Source organism: Grus americana, chromosome 1 (genome assembly GCF_028858705.1).
Source record: "Grus americana isolate bGruAme1 chromosome 1, bGruAme1.mat, whole genome shotgun sequence".
Taxonomy (NCBI): domain Eukaryota; kingdom Metazoa; phylum Chordata; class Aves; order Gruiformes; family Gruidae; genus Grus; species Grus americana.
This window is the reverse complement of record NC_072852.1, coordinates 191097920-191123686: the sequence shown is the minus strand read 5'-3', so window position 1 is coordinate 191123686 and position 25767 is coordinate 191097920. Positions and strand designations below refer to the sequence as shown.

General features: G+C 38.3%; 1 protein-coding gene across 2 annotated transcripts in view; it reads left to right on the top strand.

The window, feature by feature from the left end:
* Positions 1-25767, top strand: part of FREM2 (FRAS1 related extracellular matrix 2) — a 142821-nt gene that overhangs the window by 111646 nt on the left and 5408 nt on the right. Inside the window, exons 14-23 of one of the 2 annotated variants that reach the window (XM_054813844.1) lie at positions 357-660; positions 3215-3346; positions 3957-4288; positions 13840-14032; positions 16399-16503; positions 17649-17776; positions 17858-17992; positions 22762-22888; positions 24294-24481; positions 25410-25556. In XM_054813844.1, the coding sequence (XP_054669819.1) occupies positions 357-660; positions 3215-3346; positions 3957-4288; positions 13840-14032; positions 16399-16503; positions 17649-17776; positions 17858-17992; positions 22762-22888; positions 24294-24481; positions 25410-25556 (1791 nt within the window). Of the gene's footprint in view, positions 1-356; positions 661-3214; positions 3347-3956; positions 4289-13839; positions 14033-16398; positions 16504-17648; positions 17777-17857; positions 17993-22761; positions 22889-24293; positions 24482-25409; positions 25557-25767 lie in introns of those variants that run through there. The other variant, XM_054813845.1, reaches the window with a different exon arrangement.

Sequence of the window (25767 nt, the reverse complement as noted above, 5' to 3'; positions counted from 1 at the left end):
AATACAAAACCAAAAGAAATCTTGAAATGGAAAGTATACTTGCAGAATTAGATCAAAGAGTAAAATTTAAGTTAAAGTAGCATGTGGAAGTGTAGTTTGTGTCTTCATAACTATGTTAGACTTTCACCCATAAACCATAATTTAAAATAATATTTTTATTTCAATAAGCATAATTAGACCTGCCTTTTATAACAACCATAGCAATGCTAAAAGCGTCACTCACAAAATAAGGTAATTTTTTAAGAGAATTACTGGGGTTGTCAGTTCTGTGTTGCTGAGTTTTGTGACTCTTGAGAAATTAAAATTCCTTTGTCATGAAGCAAATAAATTTTTAACACATCTGCCTTGTTCTGCAGGCTTGCAATCCTAAATATGAAGACTTTGAAAAGACTGGTTCGATATGTGCCAGTGAGAACATCAATAATACTCTGACACAATACCGGTGGCTTGTGAGTGCACCCACTGGTCCTGATGGTGTGACTAGCCCCATGAAGGAGGTTGACTTTGATACCTTCTTCACTTCCTCCAAGATGATTACGCTTGACTCCATTTACTTTCAAGCTGGTTCTCGCGTCCAGTGTGCAGCTCGTGCTGTGAATTCGGATGGGAATGAGGGTCTTGAGCTTATGAGCCCTGTTGTAACTATAAGCACATCAGAAGGTAAGACATCATCACCTCTTGCAAAACCCCCAGACCTCTTTTGGATCCCAAATTTCACCCTAACAAAACCTGATGACATGATCAGGCGTTTTAACATTACAGTCTCAGTTTTTCTTCTGTTGTTCATAGAGGTGGTACAAAAACTCTCTTCTTAACACAGAAGAGAATTGTATAAAGAAAATGCTAGTTCTCCAGATCTTTAAATAGTTATCCACATAGCAAACTTGTATGTTCAGGAGAACAGTATATGATGTGCATTGGAATTAATAAAACCTGGTTTCTATTGGCTTTTGAATTCAGCTGTAGTAATGGTGCAGTACAATCTCAGCTCCTAGACATAGGGGAATCCACATGGGAGTGCTATTATGAATGCCTAGCCAGAAGAAAAGCTTCATTTGGCATTCAGGCCTCATTGAACACACCCGAGAATCAGGTTCTTCCTTGACTAAGGGTTAAAGCAACTGGTGTCCAATAGCAGGGCACAGACAATTTTTTTTTTTCATGTTTGAAATATTCATAGTATCAAACTTCCTTCTTTCTCTGATACTGTCTTTCCCTGATTCTCTGATATCTAATCAATACTGAACTGACGCTGCATTCTCTCAGCCAGCAGAGTTACTGTAGTCTACTTACTTTGCCCAGCCAACTCTTTTCATGAAACCCATACTGAATAACGTTATGAAGCAGAGGTGGAGAACTGACATGCACACAAGTACAGTCTGATAGCATATGCTATTTTGTTGTAGAAATCACAAATATACAGTTGTTTATTGTATAATATGGAGAATGAGTAATTATCAGCGATCAAGGTAGATTACAAGACATTGTATTTTATTACCCTTCTGCAGCCATTTTGCATTCTTTGTGTCATCTCTGCTGCTTTTGTAGCTACATTAACTCTTCTGTTTTTTGTGAGATCTTACTGTAGATAATAAATTACATGATTGTGCATTTGCAATATCATTTTAATTTTCTTGGCCTTTCCAACTAAATATTTTAGTTTAAATGTTATATTTTCTACTAAATTAGGGCTTGAAGGAGCTTAATGAATGGAATTTCTGTTTACCCCTGTCCTTTATTTCACATTTTGACTGTAGGCTCAAGTCACCTTTGTTTGCACTATCAGGAATCCTACACCCTAAAGAGGACTTTGTCTAAGGGTATTGTCTACAAGGTGCAGTGTAGCGTTTGTTAAAGGCAGACAACCTTGTGCTGGGTGAGCTAGTTTGGTTATGTGAAACAGACTGGCTGTGTTCATGTTATAATGCATTATTTGGATTACACTTGACAAATTAGCAGGGCTAATTAGCTCAGGCTCAGGACTGAATTGTAATGCATATATTACTTCCAGTACCTGAGCTAACTTGTGATGTGAAAGCCAGTAATGCTGAAGATCATGTACAACATAAAGGGAATTGTTCAATGCTATTTTAAAAGAAGTGCAGTGATCAAAGTAACCCGCCAAAATCCTAAATATTTTCAACTCTTTGAGGATGGTTGACCTCCAGTGCATAAACAAAATTTGCAAAAGTAAGTCAGATTGTGCAAAAAATTGTATGTAGCCTCTTCAGCACATCTTACTTGCATATTAAAAAAAAAAAAGACAAACCTATCATATGTGCAGAAGAGAAATTTTGTTTCCTCATGCCAGAAGTTTCCAACTTGGAGCTGTTGAGCCAGATGAGGTCCTGCAGAACCAACAAGTTCTCCACAAGGAGAGCTCTGCCTCCTCTTTTCTTGTAATCCTTCAGAAATGAGCAAAGAGCAGAACATGGGCAAAGCGAACTGTTCTGATTTTCTACTTCTGTTGGTTTCTTTCTTAGAGGGCCTTGTAATCCTTTGGCCACCACATGGCAATGTGCTATGATTTTTGTGGCCAGAATGAAAAACACTTCTGCACTGAACCATGCAACTGGAAGTTGCATGTATCTTAGATTATATGATTACAAACCTAATCTTCTGGTCTTACAAACCAGGACTAATACTGGAACAGGTTGAACTAACCCTGGAATAGGTATTTCTAGAGATCCTTTCCAACTAAAATTAGTTTTTGACACAAGTATTCTAATTATATTTTGGTCACTAATGGAATAGAAGGCTCATAGAGTCCTATGAAGGCATATATAGGTCCACACCCCAATCCAGTGGCAAAACCAACTGAACACTGATCAAGTATCCTCTGTAAAGCTATGTATGTGTTTAAGAGGGTGGGAGAAATTAAAGCATATACCTCTTAGGACCTCTATCACACTTAACTCTGTAAGTATGGTTGACACATGCAACTGAAAATGCACAGGTACAGTATCATCACCTAGTTTTGAAAATGTGATCCAGTTGATCAAGTAATGATTTCTGTTTGAATCCTCTTTTGCATAAATTCCTGTTCAAACCTCTAGTAAATGCTGCCCAAAGCGCTTACCTGTCATTCCAGGAAATTCTCCTTGTTTTGGAAACTTATATATTGGAAAACTTTGTGTCTAAAAATAATGCAAGGGAAAGTATACATTATTTACTTTGGACATAAAGTAAAATTGCTTTCTCTTTTTTCCATTAGGTCTTTGTCAACCTCGTATGTCAGGAGTAGTTGGAGCAGAACCATTCTCTGCCAAATTGCGCTATACTGGCCCAGAAGATCCTGATTATGCCAATCTCATCAAATTGACAGTCACAATGCCACATATTGATGGTATGATAAAATCAGCTGTGGAGTTGAAAGAACTCTTACAATAACCTGTTATTTGAGCTATTTTATTGGTCATATTATTTTAAACATCAAAAATCATAACCTTTTAACATGTTGTACCAGTGAAAAATATGATGAATGTACAAGTGCAGTTCACAACAAGGTGCATAAGATACTGCATTGATACATAGACTTTGATGCAAAGATTACATGTTCCCAAATTAGTTGCAGTTTCAATAAATTGGGCTAGACTACACTTTGTAAAACTCCTGTGAAGCCCATAGAGATATACTAGGGAAGAATTTATAAAGAAATAAAAAAATAAAAAAGCCATTTAATTACTATCTGTTTCTGAAAAATTCACAAAAAATCCTGATTAAAAAATATGTTGGAGATTCACAAATATTTTATTTGGCATTTCATAGTATAAAGGCATAATTATTGTGGATAACGTTCTCGTACACACTTAGCATATCATCTTTCTTACTTAATTACTGTGAGTACAAAATACAGAAGCTCTGCGTAAAAGCTTAGTGTTTAACAAACTTTGGCTAAATTAAGCAACTCTGACCTTTGAAATATATTGATAGTGATAGAAATTAATGTTTTTTAGGCATGTTGCCTGTTATTTCTACAAGAGAGCTCTCCAACTTTGAGCTGACACTTAGCCCGGATGGAACTAGAGTTGGAAACCATAAATGCTCTAACCTGTTGGATTACACAGAAGTGAAGACTCACCATGGTTTCTTGACTGATGCTACCAAAAATCCAGATGTGATTGGAGAGACCATTCCCTATCAATACAACCCAACAGTTAGAGGCTTTAATACCTTACGCTTCTACCGCAATCTGAATCTGGAAGCCTGTCTATGGGAGTTTGTTAGCTATTATGACATGTCTGAGCTCCTCACAGATTGTGGAGGCACCATTGGGACAGATGGACAGGTACGAAACTGTAACTTGATTTTGTACTGTGTTCTTAAAATGAAAGTTTTCCCTTATAATGCATCTATGCTAGAAATAAGTGGGTTTGGAATTAATTTAGTTGAAAAGTGGTTTTGGTTTCTTTCTTGACAAAAAATAGGCTTCCCCTAAGGCCAGCTTATTCCGTAAAGCTATCAATGTCCATTAAGGACTATAAGGCTGTACGTGAAATCCTTATCAACTTGAAATTAAGGGAATAATTTTGTTTGAATTACAATTGCTATGATTTTCTGCCAATACATTTTTGAAGTATTTTAGGACAAACCAATCAGAGTTTTGCTATATTGTGAGGGACTTTAGTCTTTTCTTAGAATGAAAGCCTTCTAAAGGATTGCTTTTAGCACATTGATAGTACTGGGCTATTTATTATTAATCGCAGTGTATCTTAAAATAGAGTTTAAAAAAATTGTGAAGAGCCTTCCTGCTGATAACAATGGGCTGCACTGTCCTACCAGCTGCTTGGGTCTGCTGATCTCTTGCTCACTGTGTAACAAGACCTGCCAGTGCAGACAGCACAGTGGTCTCGCATTTCTCCCAGCAGAAAATTCCTTGGTCAGGAAGGAAAGAGAAGCTGCCAATATGGGATGGCTGAAGAACAGAGCTGTGAAACTGGTTGGGGGGGGTTAAGACAAAGACCTTGGAGAGATTTGCATGTGTCCTTTGGAAAATTATTTCTAGAAATCTGTAATAATGTGGAAGCAAAAGGGTGCAGCATTTCTTCGGATGCAGTGACAGTGCAGTTAATCCCTAGGTCTTCCTTGTATAATTACTACATAAGCCAGTCTGATCCCACTCAGGCTCTGAAGTACAAAAGCTCTAGCTATGAAGATCAATCCTTTATGACACAGAAAAGTCCCTTTTGGGGACTAATCCTACAGTTTGGAAGAAGGACTGGAAATGCAATCCCTCGTTTCAGAGAAGTACATCCATAGCATGATAACTGTGTGGTAAAGCTAACTCACTTTCCTGGCTCCCTAGCCTGACCTATTGAGTCACTGTGGAAAGGATGAGGCCAGTGTGTGAAATGGCCATAATTGCTCTGCTTTCTAACAGGTGTTCATTTTGCCAGGAACCCATCTGCTTATCAGACCTCAGTAGTCTTGTATGCATGGATTCTTATTTTGTCAGTCTCAAATGACATGAGGCCTTAACAGATGAGACAAAAGTGTGTCGTTGTCCAAAGAAACCTATGGGCATGTGCAAAACCAAAGTTATTTTACTACTAAAAGCGGGGGTGCCGATGAGCATATAGATACCTAATCAGATAAGCCGATTTATTAAATTTTTTTTAATATTTACATGCCTGAAGTCCATTTTACTCTGTGAGTGTTTCCAGGTGATCATACAGTCAATTTACTGGACGAGAAATAGCACTGGGCTCTCTTTGGCCCTTGGTTAACTTACTAACATTCTGGCCATTTTAACCAGAGATTATATACTCTGTAAAGTATAAGACCAGAACAAAATGGAGCTTCTGCCCTTCTTAGATACAACAACCTTGATGGATATGTCATCTCAGTGCTCTGTCATCTGTCCTGGTTCCTTGTCTGTAACAGAGACCAGTTCAAGGTCTGCCTTGATGATGGAAGCTCGCTGTCAGTGCATCTTCTTGAGGTTGCCCCTCTGCTACAAGCAGATCCTCCTACAGGTACATTCCACTGGAACCATGAACCTGTCAGGAGAAGGCATGCAAGTGTGGGATGTAAACCTACACATTCCCACAAGATAAAAACGACAGCAGTCTTCACTGTTCTTAGAATGATTTCATTTCTTCAACTCATCATTCCTTTAACTATCTCCTTATTCCCGTGCAATATGCAACCATATATTATTTCCCACACAACGCAATCATAAGCGCACAAGCACACACAGCTGCCAAGCAGCTGTCCTCCAATCCTGTGACCTATGCAAAGCCACTTCTCCCACAGTGAAGATGAAGAAAGAGCTGGTTTGCATCCTTTCCATTTTAAATACTTTTATGTCCTTTAGAGAAAAGGCTGAATAGCTGGTTTAGACAAATGTGTGTCTAAATAAAACCTATAAATGTCTATATGGACATAAACAGAGGAGAAAATAAGCAGCATTACTATAGTTTAGTAAATTAAAACAACCTGTATATACAGTTGTGGAGGACATGCATAAATGTCAATGTGACCAAGGAAGAGAGCTGTACTTGCTTTAAGCTGCAGAAGCCTTATGTACTTCAGGCAAGAACCCTCATTTAAAAGCAGATAGGGATGAACATGAGCTAGGAGAGCCGTGAAACTGCAGTTGAAGTCATCCTTTAGTGCCTTGTAGGTTGTGGCTAAAAGGTTACAGTGTGTTAAGTGAAATATCAAGCTGAATTACTTCTAGCAGTGAAGCATTGCCCCACAACCAGTACGCGCTTCACTGCCCTCCCTGTATCCCCCACCTCCATTTAATTCTTCTCCAAGTTTATCTTTATCTTCACATGACCCCCTCCAGCTGAGAGGGGAGGCAGTCAGTGCCCTATCTCTGTGGTTGTCACCATTGTTGGTTTTTTCTTCTTCAGTGAACAATTAATAATCCTCCTCTGTGAGAGGAAAGCTGGCAGCTATGGTTTTCACCATGTTTTTTAGCACACAAAGGAAGCTTAAGTTCTATTATACAGACAGAACAGATAAATAACAAAAACACTCTTACCACATCCTACTACCACTGCAAATTTAATAGCTTGAATTTATGAGATATTTTGGCTAGATCTTTATGCTCAAAATTCTGCTTTTTGATTCTAGCTCTCCAGTACCTCAATGGTCAAACAAAGATAGCACTGTTGATTCAGGCAGAGAGATTTCACAAACGCAACTGGCAATATCTTGCGTGATGTGGACCTTCACTTTATGGGAGCTCCTCCTAGGGTAGAGGAAGAAGAAGAGCTTCAGTCAGCAAGAAGTGAGGTGGGAGACCTGCAGCTGGTGTAGTTCTTCTGGCAGTGCTCCTAGTGTTTGCTGCGGGCTGCAGCTGTCTTAGCCAGTTCCCATGAACTCATGAACTGTCATAATACATACAGAGAAGGTCTTAGTTTTCTTTTTTTTTTTGTCCTTTGAGGCCTTTTGCCTGTGACCCATTCTCTTTCTCAATTACTCTGTGCATGAGCAAACCCTGCGTGAGTTAGATGCAGCACTCCTTTCAGTATGCAGCTTGACGTTTTGTTCCTGGCATCTGCCCATATTCATCACATCTGAAAAATCAGGCATTGGTGTATCTAAATATGGATTTAGATGTGCAGCTTAAGGAACGTATATTTAAAAATAAAGACCTACTACTCTTTAAATTGAGCTAATTCATTTGGATTATAGCTCTGTTCTGATTGAAGTTAAGGTCAGCTTTGATGATTAGCAGCAACGGTTTTCTTTTGGACAACCTCCAGTCACAACCTAAAATTCAATGTCTGTCTTTGGATATGTATAGGCCTTTACATGGTGGAACTCACCTACCTGAGGGTTGCCTTCCTGTATTTTCAAGTAATTAATAAAGGTTGGGCTTTATGGCAACATTGTGAGAGACAAGCACTACAGACATCTCATATTCTCAACACGCAGGTGCTAGAACAATGAGAGATATTCTTGAAAGGAAGTTAAGAAGTGAAACAGTGAAAACCAAGCAAGTGATTATCCTTTAATAAAGTATGTATTGAGGTGTTGGCCTAGACTTATGTGATAGAGCGTGAAGTATCATTTGATCTCATTTTCTACTCTTATAACTGTTTGCTGTAGCCAGACAGTTTGGCATGTGAAGGCTTCTGTGTGGTTATGGCCACATATTTATGTGTGGAAGTTGCTTTCCCTAGTTCCAGTCCATTGCCAGACTTGGCATAAGGCAGCAAGGAAATCACCATTCAAACAAATTTTATTAACAACTAGTTAAGCAAGTCTTTGACAGAAATATGAAGATGAAGAGCATATATTAAAATATTTGAATGTACAGATGGATACCTTGAAGCTAGTGTAATTGAGTACAGCTGAGCAGTTTGTTTTGTTCTCTAAAACAGTTATTTCTGGCAAAAACTGAAAATGTTTCTCTTCCAATATATTCAGTTCATGTTTATGCTACATGTGTTATGGCACTGAGGTGTTTGGAAATCTCATCTGAAAACAGATTTTAAAATCACTTAATCTGTGTTGCCTCAGCTTATACAGGGCAGCTTGCAGAGGGTTTTTTATTACACAGGAACAGTATATTTCCAGCTTTACTAGTGCTAGTTTTGCCAAAATCATACTTTAAGGGAAAAAGTCAGCTTTTCTGAAAATCTCACTAAAAGCTGTAAAATGCAAATAGACAGAAATGTCTGTTTTCAGGTTTTTATGTTCAGTTCAGCCACCACAATCGAATTTAAGAAAACCCTGCAACTTGTATTCCCTTGACATGGAAGCTCAGTAACAGTCAAACTTTTTTTCTCCAGCTGCAAACACATGCATTTAGTAAGTGCTGTGAAGAAAAAGCTCTATTATAAAGTTAATGCACCAGCTGTGTAAGAAAGTAAGAGGTTATACATTTCAAGGAGCTGGCATTTCAAGGCTGTATTGCATTCTTCTCTCCATTCGGACTTCTTTAAACAAACCTGCTTTGCATTTCACCTGTGACCTACCTGGCTGTGTGCTTTCTTGGGGCCAAATCTTAGCTTTACCGTATTGTTATTGTGTAAACAGTTAATTGATAACATTGTTAAGCTTGTGTGACTCAAATTCACAGACATAGCAAATAAATGCAATAGAAAAAGAGACAGGTTAATTTGGAGGACAAAAATATAGTTTTCATGAAAAGGTTGTTTCATTGGGAGATACAATATAAAACATGTACTTGTGTTATTTCTAATTTCTAATTCTGATTTTATCAGTATTAACAGTGCACACACACACACACACACAGCCAAGTTCTGCCATCTGGAAATGTAAGCCAGATAAATACAATACAGTATAAATGTAGAACAGAGTCCATGCCCCAAAGCCTTAACTGAAAATATTTTTTGTTGTAAATATTCTCACTTGTTATATGACAGATCCTCAAACTAATTATGTTTTTTTTACTTAATGAAGTTTGACAGTTTGCATCAGAAAGGAGAACAAAAGGAGAACACCTATAGAAACTCCCATTAATATTTCCCAAGACTTAAATGGGAATTATCAGTGTTCAAAAATAGACCTTATGCTGTGTGATGATTTATCTTGCAAAGAAAATGTAGGAAACTCTACTTCTTGTATCAATGTCCAGAAGAAATAATGTTTTTCCCTCACACACATGAATTTTGAGATATGCTATTGGAATGATTTGTGATCTACATTTTTTCAGATACTAACATTAAGAATCTGTTCCCTGCTTGAAACAATTTTTGTCTTCTGTCTTCTCAGGTTCTCCGCACCTGGCATTGTCACAGAGTATTAGGCACAATTTCCCCAATTCAGCTCAGGTGTGGCTGTAGCCTGTATTTCTCTCCTGGTGTCACAAGGCTAAAAGTCACACCCACTTATTATTGTTTAAAACTAATATTAATGAATACAATTTTGTCAGTACAACTGCTAAAATCTCCTGTGCATAGGATGCATAGATATGTAATGCACCTGTTCTGTCTCTCCACAGCAGTTAAGCTGATCCTACCCTTACATAGCTCGAAGTTACTGTTTTGATTTCATCAGTGTCACACTGAGATAAAATATGAACAGCTGGCTACTTTCAGTAGGCTTTGCAGGCAGTGCTGGGAAGTAAAGATAACTCAATGGAAAGAATGTTTTCTCATGTTCGCCTAAACGGCATTATTAAGAGGGCTAGAGAAGTAAGACTCCTCCATCTGTGTAACACATTCCATCGATTCATTTGTTGGGGAGTTCTGCTCACTTACTCTGACACAGTTTTCCTTTGCAGTTAATTTCCTCTTCTATTTTATTTCTATTATATCAAAAAGATCTTCTGTATTTCATATAGCATGTCTTGAGATTTTTCTTTTCTGCCTACTGAAAAGTAGTTTTGCCCTCATGGCATTTTCCTTTTCAGCAAGAAATGAGAGGGCCTTGTAAGTTTTAATTTACTGTTAGGAGAGAGAAGAACTATTTATTCAGTAATTCTCTGGCTATCAGCATTGCAGGTTTTCCTCCACACCTGCAAATCCATGAGTGCCTGAAGAAGGGCTTGCGTGCATAAAAACTTTAAATTGTATGTTGTATAAAAACATTTTAAAATGTGTACATTATATGAGTGTACATATTAATACATACATTATATAAAAACATTTATAAAAACATCAGTGTGTACATGAATAAATTCCCAGGCTGAGGCAAGCAGCCCTGCTGCCCAGAGATCTCTTATGGGTTTTGCTAAAAGAGAAGAACCTTCTAAATTCTAGGATCCTAGAAATGGAGACGATTGTTTGGCACCATGGTTTCATATTTTCCACACAGAGCAGTGGTAATGTATGGCAAAGGAGCAGTGTTTCAGGCAGACTTTCCCCAGAAGGGATCCTACTGCTGGATTTCCACCAGTGCTAATGAGTCGAGCTCAATAACACTATGAACCCATTGAATGGAGGCAAAAAACCCCTAAAATATGGTTTACAAACCCCATTAATGGATCGCTTTATGTACAGTACACATGAATAGCTGATGATACCTTGTACTTGAAAATCAAGAAAAGCTTTGAAAGAATTTGAGGTGGCATAAGATACTGAACTAGAAGGGGTTTTGTGGATTGCTTAGTCCAGGCCACTACCTTAACTCTGTAGATAATCTGGTTCCAACACTAGTAAACTTAATCTAAAACCTAATAGGATTTCATGGCCTCCTTATTCTTGATGAATGCCACCACACTGAGGGCTAGAATTCTTCTGATTTCTAGGCTTTATTTGTCATGGCCATCATATGGCTGTTTGTTCCCGTGTCAGTACCATCTTTCATCATCAGTGGCCCTTCTCTGTTCATCTCCTGATGTGTATAGGATAGACAGCATTCTTATTCCCCCTCAGCCTTTGTTGCACTAGGCTAAACAACCTGGCTTTTTTAGTCTCTTCTCATCAGATAGTTTTGCCATTCCTGTGATGATGTTGATTTCTTTTTCTGCAGTCTACAATGCAAATTAGGCTTTTTCAAGCATGGATGATCAAAGCTGTTCCAGATAAGCTCTCACTAGTGCTCTATATAATGGCATGCATGCTTCTAATTTCCACCCCATTCCTCAGTTTATCTTAGGTTCATATCACATGGAGAGGGTAGGAAGGTCATAGTTATGATGTGATCAGTTCACATACCAAAATCTTCTTTCCCCTCTATTGTTTCTAACCAATGTCCTTCATTGCTACCAGAAATCCCCGTCACTAGTTTCTATTACCTTATACTTTATGCTATAAAATTTCATCTCACTTCTATTATTCTAGTCCTCAAGGTCATTAAATTCTGCCTGTGATATTCCAGTCCTCCTCTACATTATCATTAAGCATTATATATGCTTCTTTTGAAGGATAATGGACGTACATTAAATTTTCTTCCACGTACCTTTGTCTTTTCCTCATAAGCAAACTGAATTTCAAATCTTTGACTTCAATGTCTAATTCTTACTGTATAACATGCAAATGTAGAACAAAAACAGACAGAGAAAAGCCAACATAGTTTGTCTGGGATGATTTTTCAATAGTAACACATTTGTTATGCTACCAAATATATTCAGTTCTTGATACTGTTCCAGGAAATGACAAATGTTCAAGGTTACTCATGAATCAAAGGCAAACCATAACCATGATGCACTGTAGAGTGACATCATGGCTTTTTTTTTTTTTTAATAGAGGTGAGAATTCTGTGTTGTCATTTGGAATAATTTAGCAAATCCATGTCTGAAATAATTGCTCAGATATCCATGCAGGTATCCCAAAGATAAACTTGCCACTTAAATAGGACTAAAGAATAATATTTGTGTCTAACTTCAATTTTTCATCCAATACGTATAGAGAAGAAAACCCTTTTTTTGTTCCAAATAAAAGTTCTTCATTGCATTTATGTAAAACCAACAAAGAAGCATTAATATAAAATAATCTATAACTGTTACATCTGATATTATCTACCAGGCTGCTTTACCGCGTGATACGGTCTGTGTTGCCAGGCTGTCTGCTGTCTAAATGCTAGCACATTTTATAGAACAATGCAAACAATCTAAGTGGAAAGGGTTTCGGTAGCATAGTGCGTAGATCAAGGAGTGTCACATGTGAACGTAAGTTGTAGCAACTACGAACATTTGCCGTAATGAATTCCTTAATTAGTTCACAGTATTTAGTCAGTGAAGGCAGCAAATTTGTGGTTTCATAATATTACTAAAAGTTTTGTCTGGCATTTGGAAATGTAAAGCAGCTGTAAGGTAATGGACATTCAGCCCCCTGACATGCCAGTGGGTGAAGCCAGAAACAGTTTGGTTTTTACACAGCTTGTAAAGTTCTTTGAATGTTGGGGTTTTTTAATAGTGCAAAACACTCTGTAAAAGTTTGTAAGGTAATTACTCCAGGGAAATGTTCAGATGTACAAATTTACCTGTGCAATTGCTATTGGAAGTAAATCGGAGTTCAGCACCATTTATGGCTTTGAAAAGTTTCCCACTGGGAGATTATCTCAATGCCTTTCCTTCTGCATCTTTCTGAGAAAACGCAGAATGTTCTAAAAGGATCTGGATTGCACATTTCTAATCAGAGAGATGTGAATAGAAACAAATTCATAACAAAGCATAAATGGAAAGTCTCTTCAGAAAGGTGTGGATTCATGTATCATGTAAGATCTATCTTAAGAGGTGACAGTTTACAGACACTGATTTTCTTGCCTTTTTTCATCAAAATATATAGAGACAATATGTAATTCCCTGACTGATAATAATTACAGTGCTATTGTTTTGTACAATGTATGCATAAAGGGTCTACTTTTAATTCTGTTTCAACTTACATACTATTTTTAGTTCTTCCAGGCAGTGATAAGCAGTATGATTTGCGTGTTTACATGCAGTATGTTAGCTACTATCCATGCACAAAGGCAGAAATAGTTCCAGAGATTGATAAATATAGTCCAAGGACCTAGTCTTGCAGTGACGTCTGAGAAATTCAGGGTCTTCCAGAAGAACTTCTTACAGGATAGTAACATAAGAATGTGAGCAAAAAAAGAGTTGGTTAAGGCCTAAGGATAGAGCAAATGTAAAATATTTTAAAAAAATTCTAAAGCCATCATTTGTAGCTGTGTTGTTTATGTATTTAAGAAGCCTAGACAAAAATAAGTCAAAATTGAGAGGCTTGTGTTTTATCAGAACACATATTCAGTTTGAAATACAAAAATGGAACCTGAAGGGATGTAGGCTCAACTGAAGTCCATTGAAATGTGGTGTTTTGTACTTCATCTGCAATTTGCAAAATGAAAGAATTTGATTCAGTCACAACATTTGTTTCAAGTTCTGTCTTCTCTTTCTCTTGAATTTAGATTACCTGTGCAATGCTGCCTTTCATGACCAGTGAACTAAATAAATCATTTTCCTTTTTATAGGTTCTCAACCTAGTACAGTCCTATGTCACGCTGAGAGTCCCCTTGTACGTCTCTTATGTTTTCCACTCTCCAGTGGGTGTAGGAGGCTGGCAGCATTTCGACCTACAGTCAGAGCTCCGGCTGACTTTTGTGTATGACACTGCCATCCTGTGGAAGGATGGGATCGGTAGCCCACCTGAAGCAGAGCTCCAAGGTGGGTGTTGGATTTCTTTGCATCAAACTCATGTTCTGTTACTGAGAGTATAATTTCCACGCATGAGGATGATTTTTCAATCATTCTCATACTAAAAAAAAAATTAATAATAGCATATAATTTTTTTATCAGTTGCAAACAATCTGTTATTTCCTAGCTCTCACAGTACTCTGCTGGAATGTTTATGAAATCCATGTAAAATTGACATCAGTTCTTCTATTGCAAAGAAAGATAACTGTCTCGTTACATTTGAAGTACATGTGCAAAAATTAGCACATTTATTTCTACTCAGAACCTCAAGGTTCACTATGTATTCATATTCTATTACCACACAAGATGTTTGCACTTCAATGAAAAAAAATTGAAACTTTTCTGTGATATCATTTTTTTCTGGCCATGAATGTAAAGTTTCAGAAACTTTTGATAATTTGAAAACATAAATTGTGAAACATTCAAAAGATACAGAAATATATAATGGGTATAACAGCCTGTCCTATGTGTTAGAGCAGTAAACTGTAAAACATTCTTTAAATGTGATGGATACTGCCAGTAGATGTTTATGACTATAATTAGTCAACAAGTCAAACTCTACCATTACAGAATTTATCTTTGCAAAAAGTTAAATTTTTTTTTAAAAATAATGACATACTATTGTGTCTGTGAAAGATTAAAATGTATAGGTACACCTATATGCTGCTCTGTTATTTTTATGCAAATTTACTTAGTATTTCCCAGCATTAAGCTTCAGGCATTCCATATCTGTCTCAGCCTAAGGTAGAATACAGGCACATAATTATGTTTGTACATTTACACAATTTCAGGACTCCAGTGAACATTTATTTTTGTTTCTGCAAACTCTGTATATTAACTACAGAAGTCATAGCTATGTAATTTCTGTCCTGATGTTAAGAGCAGGAAATGAGGAGTGCCAAGAGGAATCTACAGTGCATGAAGAACGAAGCATATGTCCTGCCATGCCTAAAGAATAAGTCACATGCCACAAATCATATGATGTACTTGTCACAGAATAACAACCAGATCTAATCCTCATTCTCAGCAGTTATCCTCAGTGGCACATCTAAGCCACCGTTTTCCTGTTGTTGATGCTTTAATTTTTTATTTCTCTGTTTAAGAAGCCGATGGCCAGGTCTTCGGAGATGCTGAACATTGGCAGCTCCCTTTGAAAACAGCCAGCACAAAACACATGATAAACATAGTGAGGTAGCGGAGGGTAGACTCCTAACATACCCCAAGCTGATTTGGGCAGTATTCTCTCACTCCACAGCCTTGCACAATGAGCAGCTGTTTTTCTGGGCAGGGAGGGGTTAACTAGTTTCCAGTTTATTTCCATACCTCTGGATACATATAGTTGTTCTACATAAATTCTACATAAAACTGTAAGGCGGTCAAGGTCTTCTAAAGCCATAATTCATACATATATACATTATGTATTTCTAATGTGCCGATAAATGTGATTGGTACGGGTGATTTTGTGCAGGTGGTATACATTCACATTGGTGAGTGTATTAGGTTTTCAACACATTCATGGAGGAACATTCCTGCTTCCTCCTTGCCCCTGGCAAGCAGAGTAGTGGCACATCACTGGGTCTCTGTAAGGGAGCATTGTAGGAAATGTCTGAACTCTGAAGTTTTGCAGAACTCTAGAGAAAAAGGGACTTGGCTGCAAGCTACCGCAATAAACCACTTCTGATATATATGCAAGACCTTGTAACCTGAAATTAGGAAACATTACGCCTGTGTTTTGGGCCACATTCATGCCAGATATCAACAGCAAAGCCTGTCAGAATGAGTTTCATAGGTTCAAGCACCCACACCCACAAGCAGATTGCCATGGAAGCCACAAAGAGCTGCTGCAACTGACTGCTGGTGGGTGCTGCCTTGGGACAATAGATGGGGAGGCACTGATAAAGAGTGTATCTGAAGCAGCTTTCATTGGTAGGAGTCAGCTTGAATACCTGGTGAAATCAAAAGTATTATTTCTTCTATAGAACCCCCTGGCATCTGACCATGCTGTTGCCTGAACACAAGCACAGACTGTGCTGTGGACTTTCCTCAGTCAGCTAAAGCAGCTGTGTGGGTCCACAACAACATGTAAACCCATGACTTTGCAGGGAAGTTCTGTATGTGCTTTGGAAAGCTGAAGCATTGGGAAAATTCTAGGCCCCACTGTGTAAATTCTTGTTTGAGAAGAATCTTGAGTCAACCCAAAAGGTACTAGCAGGGCCCCTCCCAAACAGCTGACATGACAAGGGGCAATGAAAGAGTGGGACTGCAGTTTTGTAGGAGCGTGATTTATTTGTCACCTGCAAGTGGAATAAACCTTGTGAATTGGCTTCTGCTGCCAGGTTCCCTCTACCCAACCAGCATGCGTATTAGTGAAGAGGGGCGCTTGGTTGTCAACTTCAAGACTGAAGCCCGGTTTCATGGTCTGTTTGTGATGTCCCATCCTGGTAAGCTTAATTGATACTCTAGCAACATTACAAAAACAAAGACAGCCCTCCCAACTTTTATACTATTCATTTTTCTTATTTCTTCTACTTGTATCTGATTTTTTGATGTATTGTGCTCTTCAGATAAGGACTTTTTCTCTACTTGAGATTTCTTACTTGTCATTGATGACTGCATTCAGATTGTTAAACTTAATGATATGAATGGAAAGCAGATAGTTCTATTTGATTAAGACCCTGATTTATGAAATATGAAAATCTAGGCCATTCTGTCCACTAGGGATCTATAAATATATGTTTTAAATCCAAAAGCTATGATTAGCTATTTACTTACATTGAGCTTAGATAGCTTTTTTTTTTTCTAACTTGAAGCCTTTCTAGGTTATTTAGATCTTTTGCAGAGAGTAAGGAAAGGTCATGTATAAGCATTGTATCACTCTGTTAATAAAACATTCTCACTCCCATTCAATTAGTCATTGCTGAGGACCTGATCCTGCAATTTAATCTATTTAAACCCCACTGCCTTTATTCAGAATAATCGCAGGTGTAAGACTCTGTCTACAGACAAATCTGAGCATGAATGCTGGCCATGGAAAAGATTATCTAACTAAATTAAATCTGCTGTACAATAATAAGAAGGGAACAAAATCATTTTCAGAAATCTCTTTTAGTTTAACTTGGTTTTATTAACCTATAAAACTCCTTCACAGTGCTCCTACTTTTTCTCAGCTGTCCTCTAGCATGTTAGATTTTGCTTATCAGGCAGAGCCGAAAGAGTTACATTGCTAAGAGAAATTATTTTGTGTTCCCTGAGCTGACATTCCAAGTTTAAAACAGGAGGGATTATAGATCTTTGCCATTCCACTCTCACTGTTTTGCCTGTCTGTTAAATTTAATCTTCATACAGTTCTGGTTGTGTAGCCCAAAAGCAACTGTTTAATAGACACTTGAACAAGAATCAAGGGGGCCCAGCTGTGTTGACTGTAATTGATTTTGTTAGTTTCAGTTAATAAAACCCAGTGCCCTGTAAAGGTATTAACATCAACTATGACATTATGGATTATGAATTATTGGGAATGTTTTTCAGGCTCTGAGAGCTTGCAGTGAAACACTAAACATGACAAATCTGTCTCTTGGCATGTTTCTAGCTTCATCTTTAACTTCCATGGTTATGTCAGCTGATCACCCAGGCCTGACTTTTAGCCTCAGCCTCATCCGAAGCGAGCCAACATACAACCAGCCAGTACAGCAGTGGAGCTTTGTGTCAGATTTTGCGGTAAAACCTCAGCCTTTGCTGTCTTCTGTTGCCCCAGCCTGTTAGGATGTTGGTGGAACAGCTCTCTCTCTTTCTCTTCAGGTTCGAGACTATTCTGGAACATACACCATGAAGATGATAGCTTGTACCACTGCTCCACATCAGGAGTACAGCCTACCAGTGATCTGCAATCCTAGAGAGCCAATCACATTTGATTTGGATATTCGATTCCAGCAGGTACCCCCCAAATGATACCTTTGTCATGTTTCCTTTTTAGTTTGATTCCCAAATTGCCTTTGTTGGTCTTGTAATGATAGTGCTAGAAACTGAATGCACTTGCTTATGAACAAACCAACTCCTAAACTGATGGGACAGCACATGCTCCTCTCCTGCTATTTAACCAGCTTTACTAAACTGGGAAAGGCTAATGTAGGAGCACAAATGGTTTTTTGTCCTCAGTGCATGACCAATCTTTGATGGCCAATAGGAAGCTCATTGACATTGGTTTAAGGGATAGTTACTGTGATATAAACTAACCTTTGGGAATTCTTTACTTACCTATTGGCTTTGGTATTAAATAGTTTTATCAGATAATTAGGAAAATATAAACTGTTATCAGAAGGTTTTCGTCTGACACAAAGACCAGAGCTTGGTCTCTGGTATTAGAAGTGGGACCACCAGAGGAAGACTCATTCAGTCCTAAGGTAGAACTTCCTTCACTGACTATAGAGGAAGTGTAAATAGCCAACAATGGTAATGTGCTTAGCTTTAAGACTCACGAAAGTTAGACAAATCCTACCCATAGCAATATGGATCATATGGTAACATGGGAACAGGCAAACAGCATACTTTTCACAAAGCCTAGCTGTAAAGCTCTGCAGCTGGGAACAAAATATGGAGAAATGGACTCTGCTATAGAAAGCATTGACTGAAAAAAATCTGGGGGTTGTGTTGGATAGTAAGCAGAACATAAACTGCCAGTTTACAGTGTTATCAAAAAGGCTAGCATGACCTTGGGATGTGTAAGAAGGAAGTATATAATTTCTGTTACTTGGAGCCACTACAACTAATACTGGAACAGTGCGGCTGTGGTTTTGTGCTCATTAATGGTATAGATGTATGCTATTAAATCATCTTACAGTATAAATCCGATCTGGGTCAGTCAGGGATACACAATCACTTTTCTGTTGAATTAGCCAGAATACACAAGGCAATTTATGCAGTCTTTATGCTTTTATTTGGCATTATGCCAGCTGTGGGAGAACAGATGATTGCTGATATGGCATTAAGTCCTGGCAAAGCAGAGATATGATACATGATCTGACACGAAACCTGCCTTCTCAGAGTTAACCTGCAAAACTTTTTGGAAAAGTTCGTATACAGGGGTTGAGGGGAATTTATACTAGTTGAGTACTTCAGCTTTTGTCTGGCATTCCTAATCTGCTTCTGGGAACTCTAAAGCAATTTACAGCAATGCTGAACCAGAGCTTGTGTCTGGTCCTAGCATAAACAAGATGTTGATAATTCAAAGAAAGTTCAAAAGAGCTGCAAAAATAATTGCAAAATGGGCAAAGTAGCCTAGAGAGAAATCTAACTCTTACCTGGAAGAAGCCTATGAGTAAGAACGAAGAACTAAGACTAAGAACTGCCTTGGAAAAAATAAATGGATACTATAAGGGCCATTATATCTGATAAAGCTTTAATAATACAGTATATTGAAGTTTCAGTTACATCAATTCAAAATAGGGATAAGGTACAAAATTGCAACAGTGTCATAATCACCAAGAACTGTGGCCAGTTAGTCCCCCATCACCAGCAATTTTCAAACTGAGACCAACTCTTTTTCTTGAGATACTCATAGTAAAAGAAATTCAGGAAATTCTGTGGCTCATGATATTGTACCCTTTGATCACAGATTGAAAGACTATGTGGACTTAAGGCAGGTCCCAAAAAAGCAGCAATTATTGATAGTACAGTACTACAAATTCAGTAGGCAATATCTAGCACTTTAGCTCTAAGATTTCTAGTCATTCTGCAAAACTGAATAAGCACTGGTATCTATTGTTTTAGAAATAAGAAACAAAAAACAGGGAAATGAGCATGAAAGGTCAGACTGTGATGCTGGTCCTTAGACTGGGAAACACCTGATACCTTGCACAGGCCCACTGCATCCAGTCCTGAGGTCCCCAGTGCAAGAAAGTTGTGGACCTGTTAGAGTGGGTTCAAAGGAGGACCACAAAAATTTTCAGAGGGCAAGAGCACCTCTCCTATGAAGAAAGGCTGAGAAAGTTGGGGTTGTTCAGCCTGAAGAAGAGAATGAGCCAAGGAGACCTTCTTGTGGCCTCTCAATGTGTAAAGGGGACTTATAAGAAAGACAGAGACTTTTTACCAAGGGCTGTAGTGACAGCACAAGAGGCAATTGAAGGAAGGTAGGTTTAGATTGGACATAAGGAATAACTTTTTTACAGTGAGGGCAGTGAGACACTGGAACAAATTGGAAGCGTTCAAGGCCAGGTTGGATGGGGCTTTGGGCAACCTGGTCTAGTGGAGAGTGTTGTACTCTATCTAGTGCTAGATATTGCCTACTGGTCTAGTGGGGTTGGAACTAGATGAACTTTAAGGTCCCTTCCAACCCAAACCATTCTATGATTCTAGGAAGTCAGTGAGTGCAGTTGTTACAACTGGATCAGAATGACTTTGTAAAGTCTAATGATGAAATGTTGGAGCAACACAGGAGTTGTTTCTCCTTATTCTTAGTCTAATGCTCCAGCTGTTGTACAGAATTATCTTCTTGGGCTTCTTAATATGAGGTTTTTCATTTTCTTGCAAACTTTTTGTTCTAATTTTCTTCACAATTATTTTCACTGTTCATGAGTGAGGGGCCATTTTAAGAATCAAACATCAAGACAACAATATATTTAGTGTCTCCTGTCTAGAGATTTTGGTTCAACATTTCCTTCTTTAACATGTATCTGCCCATCTCCTTTTTCCTCTCTTTGGCCCCTGAAGAGGGAAACAGGTAGCCTGGAACAGTAGTGAGTATTGTATTACCACTGTCTCACTCTGGGATTTCCTGAACATGAACAGCATTCAACCTGCAAGCTTTGCTTTATCCCAGTCTTTTCAGCATCTCCTTTCTTTAAATGTGCATGACTCTCTCCTGACAGAAGCACTTCCATAATCAGCATACTTGTTGCCCTGGGATGCACCAGTCTCAAGAGCTCTCTGCTTCTTGAAGTACCAAGTGTCTCATGGGCTTTGGTCCCATGGAGGTGGGGATGTCTACCATGAGTGATCTGCATCATCCTCAAATCATCCATATGCAGAGTTGATGGGCACGGCAAATAGGCAGAATAAATTTACAGTTTTCTTCTCACCCAGCAGATCCTCACAGATTATTTTTCTAAAAGCTCTTGTTTAAAAGGCCTCAAATGCACATGAAAATAATTAAACTACTGTCATAAACAACAGCTATGTGTCAGCCATTGGCAGCACTGAGACTTGCACGTAAAACTGAAATAAAAATACTAACTTAAAATTGGATGCCTAAGAGATGTATTCATAGCTATATGCATAATATTTACTCAGACCATTGCTCTTACCCCTGTTGTAAACTGTGTGGCTGAAGTTCAGTGCCTTTAGCTGAATATACACTTCTTGTTTCCTATTCAGTGGGCATTTACTCTGCCCAGGAAGAGCTTGATGAGGCCATGCTTGATTCTCTTTCAGAACCCCAGCTGGAAACCAGTTTTGTCAGTCAGGTATTTGAAGCTGTGGGACTGCAGTCCAATAGCCTGAATCCAAGGCATTTAGAAGGAAGTATTCCAAAGAGAATAGAAATTTTTTTTTTTAATTATTATTTCTGTGAAAAGGCTATGGGGGTAGGTTCCTCTTTCTGAAGAATAGCAGTGGGTTTATAAAAATATTTCAGCTATACATTCTTCCTGCCAAATTCTGTTGCTTTGATAGTTTTTGGACTGTTGTGAAAAAGGGATTTGAAGAAGAATAAATGTGTCAGCTGTATAACTTGCAGCAGTAGTTTCTATTGATACTGTTATACCTGATTCTATCAGCCCCTTGTCCATAAGCTAGCAAGAATGTTTTCATTTCTGTTTTTCTTCCTTCCTTTCCACACACATATACATATATATGCATAAATACACTTATATGTTAGCATTTTTTGTTTAGTGGCCTCTCATTCTTTTATCTTTTTTTTTTTTTTTTTCCCATGTGTGCATCTTCCAGATTGTTTCCTCAGGTACACTGCATCTTTTTGAATTCTGGACTCTTCCCAGTTCTTCTGTCACTATGTTCTTTCTGTTATGGCATGTCCCTATATGGTTTGCCTTCTAACTTATATGTCCCAGTGAGAACCTGCTGCTGATAGTACTGATTTATTTTATTCTTGTGATGTAATCAAGGAAGAACCATACATAACTCTGTCAAATACATCAAGACACATATTAGCATAAAAAGGTGCTCACATGGTTTGGTGCATTTTCATATGCATGATCTGTTATACATACCCAGATATCCTGCAGCACATCAGAAGAACTGATAATTGCAGATAAGTCCTCAGCAATGTGCACTTTCAAATAATTGGCAGAGGATCAGAAGCAGAGGTGGGACTTGGGTGTAAGAATGAAAATGGGATAGAGAAAACAGGCTCTGATGAGTCTGAGTTATTGAGGGAAATATTTTCCTCATGTTACCCCCACACATAAGTTGCCCTGGGCACCTCTTTGGCTGAGATTTGTAAAATTGTAGTGGGAAGAAACTAACCTAGAATCCTATCAAATATCACAGAGGCAGATAACCCAAAGGTTGTATGCATGTGAAATATATAGCAATATATGTTTAGTACAAAGAAATATTTTTGGTTAAACTGTATTATTGCATGTAGATGTGCGGAGCTGATAAATGATGTACACTGGGAGAAGATCATGCTGTGTTTTAAGAGTCATTAAAGAATACTTGTTGAGGAGCCTTATGCTGTTGTGTTTTAGGTCAGTGACCCAGTGGCTGCTGAGTTCAGCTTGAACACCCAGATGTTCCTCCTCTCCAAAAAGACACTGTGGCTCTCTGATGGCTCAATGGGCTTTGGGCAAGAAAGTGATGTTGCTTTCTCAGAAGGTATAATTGTGCACAGATCATGCATATTTAACGTGTTCCACACAGTCAGGTTCCTGCTTCAGTCAAAACAAGATAGGAGTAAGGGCTTGGGCTTGCTGCTTGTGTTCTTTTGCATTTGTCTTTCCTACCTGGGAGTTTACGTCAGAGCTGTTGGCCAATCTGCACTGAAACTGTTACGTTTGAGGATTACAGTACTGGTGCCATTTCTCATAAGCTGAGCACTTTATAAACATTGGCTGATATTAAGAACATTCCTAGTTGATAAGTGAGTATTACAGTCTTTTTGTTGTGGGTCAGTGTACTGGGTCTAGCTGGGATGGAGTTAACTTTCTCAGTAGCAGCTGATATGGTGCTGTGCTTTGCATCTGAGGCTAAAACAATGTTGATAACATGCCAATGTTTTGGCTATTGTGGAACAGTGCTTGCACAGCATCAAGGCTTCCTCCCTTCACCCTGCCCTCCACCGAGTAGGCTGGGGATAGGAAGATTGATTCAATTGATACATCTGTCAGTGGACCTAAGTAGTCACTTCATTCCGCTGCTTTCCTTGTGTGCCTCTTTTGCCTATTTATTGGAGTGCCAGCACCTTGAATATACGACTGTCTTTTGTGATGTATTTGCACAGTCTCTTGAACAGCAGGTACCTGGTCTCTCTCAAAGACTACAGTTGCTCCAAGTTGTTGTAGAAAGCAACACAAGATTTCTCCTTTCTTTCTCCAAATTCTCAGCCTTCCCAACCACTTTCTGTCCTACATATCTGACCATTACACACAGTATACTTTTCTTGCCTGCGTAGCAATGGCCCAGGTTATTTGTACAGGCCTGGCAAGCATGTCTTATCTCAAACATTATCAGACAGCTGAAATGCAATTACACAGTAGGGAGCCAAGTCTCAGAAAATGTCTCTGTGACTTTCCATAATGTTCTTGTCACTTGTACAGTATTAAATTATGTCCATCTGACCAAGTACAAGTGAACTCTTATGCAGCCTGAACAGGATTCTACTGACATAAAAAAGAACATGTCTTCAACAAAGTACATTATCAGGGGGCCAAAACCTACCCCCTGGTCTGGTGCAGAGGAGTACTTAATATTTCTTTAAGTCACTTTTTGAGTGAAGAGCCCAGTATAGGCCAGAATTTAAAGCAGCCTCTGAACTGGTTCAGGTTATATAACGAGAGCAAATGGCCTCCCATGGTTATTATGTGGCCCAGAGTGCATGGAAGAGTATGCTGTGATCACAGCCTTTGTCAGCCCTCTTCAGAGGAAATTGGGTTGCAAGGTGTCTTTGGGTATAGTCACATTACACTGCACTAAGCTTCTTGATTAGGCTTATTAATTTAGCCTCGGTACTGTGCAAAATGTTCCGGTGTACTAGGATGTGAACTGTGTGCGCTACTTACAGGTGATATCATATATGGTCGGGTGATGGTGGATCCAGTGCAGAATTTGGGTGATTCCTTCTACTGTAGCATCGAGAAGGTTTTCCTGTGCACAGGAGCTGATGGATATGTACCCAAATACAATCCATCCAACACTGAATATGGGTGCCTTGCTGATTCTCCATCCCTTCTGTACAGGTTTAAGATTGTGGTAAGTGTTCTAATTCTGGGAGGATGCTCATATATTTTTTTTCCCCTAACTTCTTTTTTATCCAAAACCCACTATTCTTTAAAATGTTCTCAATGGCACTAATTTTTTTTACTCAAACTGCAGGCTAACACGAACTGATGAAGGCAGTATCTTACCTATCTCCCTCCTAGTTATATTCTTAATCCTTCAGAGGACTCTCATCATTTAGAGTTTGACTTAAGTTAGAATCCCAAGATAGGCTTTTACTCTGCATTGTCTACTTCCCTTCCATAGAGAGAGTCTTAGGAGACAAGCAAGTTAAGCATTGGAATTTGTTTCATCTTTAGCCACCCAAAATTTAGGGTATAATGTAGAGTTAGTCACCCAGGTTGTCTCTATAGTCAATAGGGAAAGAGCTCTAAAGCTGGTTTAGAATTTCTAAGAGATTAGTTCCCTTCTGAAAATAATTATAAATTAAACCTAGATGACTACAGACTAGATGCCCAACTTTTAGAGACTTAACTTTAAGTAAGATGATTATCTGATTATCTGATTAACTAAAGTAATTTACATGAATCTCTGTTAATCAAAATGAAAGTTAGCTTCTTTAAACTGGGAAATAGTCTTCTTACTTTTATTTCAGACCACATTTATGTATCTTTTGTATTTTAGGAATGTACTTATGGTTGTTTGCTAGAGTTTCCCCCTTTTATTTCCACCAAAAAAAAAAAGTCTTCAGGCAAGACATTAAATAGAAGTTAGTACAAGTCAGATGTGACCACAATTGCTTCTCTTGTCTTTTGTCTTGATATTACTCTGTATTGCATAAAATAGCATGTGTAAATTGCACAATTTATACATTGCATATAAATATTGGAACTGTTTTTCCTGGAAGAAATGAATTTATCTTTTACAATTTTTTTTTTTTTTTCTCTCCATGGCCATGTAGGACAAAGCTCAGCCAGAGACACAAGCCACAAGCTTTGGAAATGTGCTTTTTAATGCAAAACTTGCAATAGATGATCCTGAAGCAATTCCTTTAGTTAAACAGCCAGGCTCTGATGGATTTAAAGTGGACTCAACCCCCCTATTTCAGGTATGGTTTCTGTAGCTCATTAGCAAGAGTAGTGAACCAAGAAGGAAACACTTGCACAAGAGGTGTTGTTAACAGTACGTGATATTGAAGCCAATAGAAAGATTTATTCTGGTTCCAGTGACAATCAAACAGGATTATAAATGCTTAAAAATTTCTAGATACAAAATATGGAGCAATTATTAAAAGATTCCTGTGGGATTACTATGCTTTT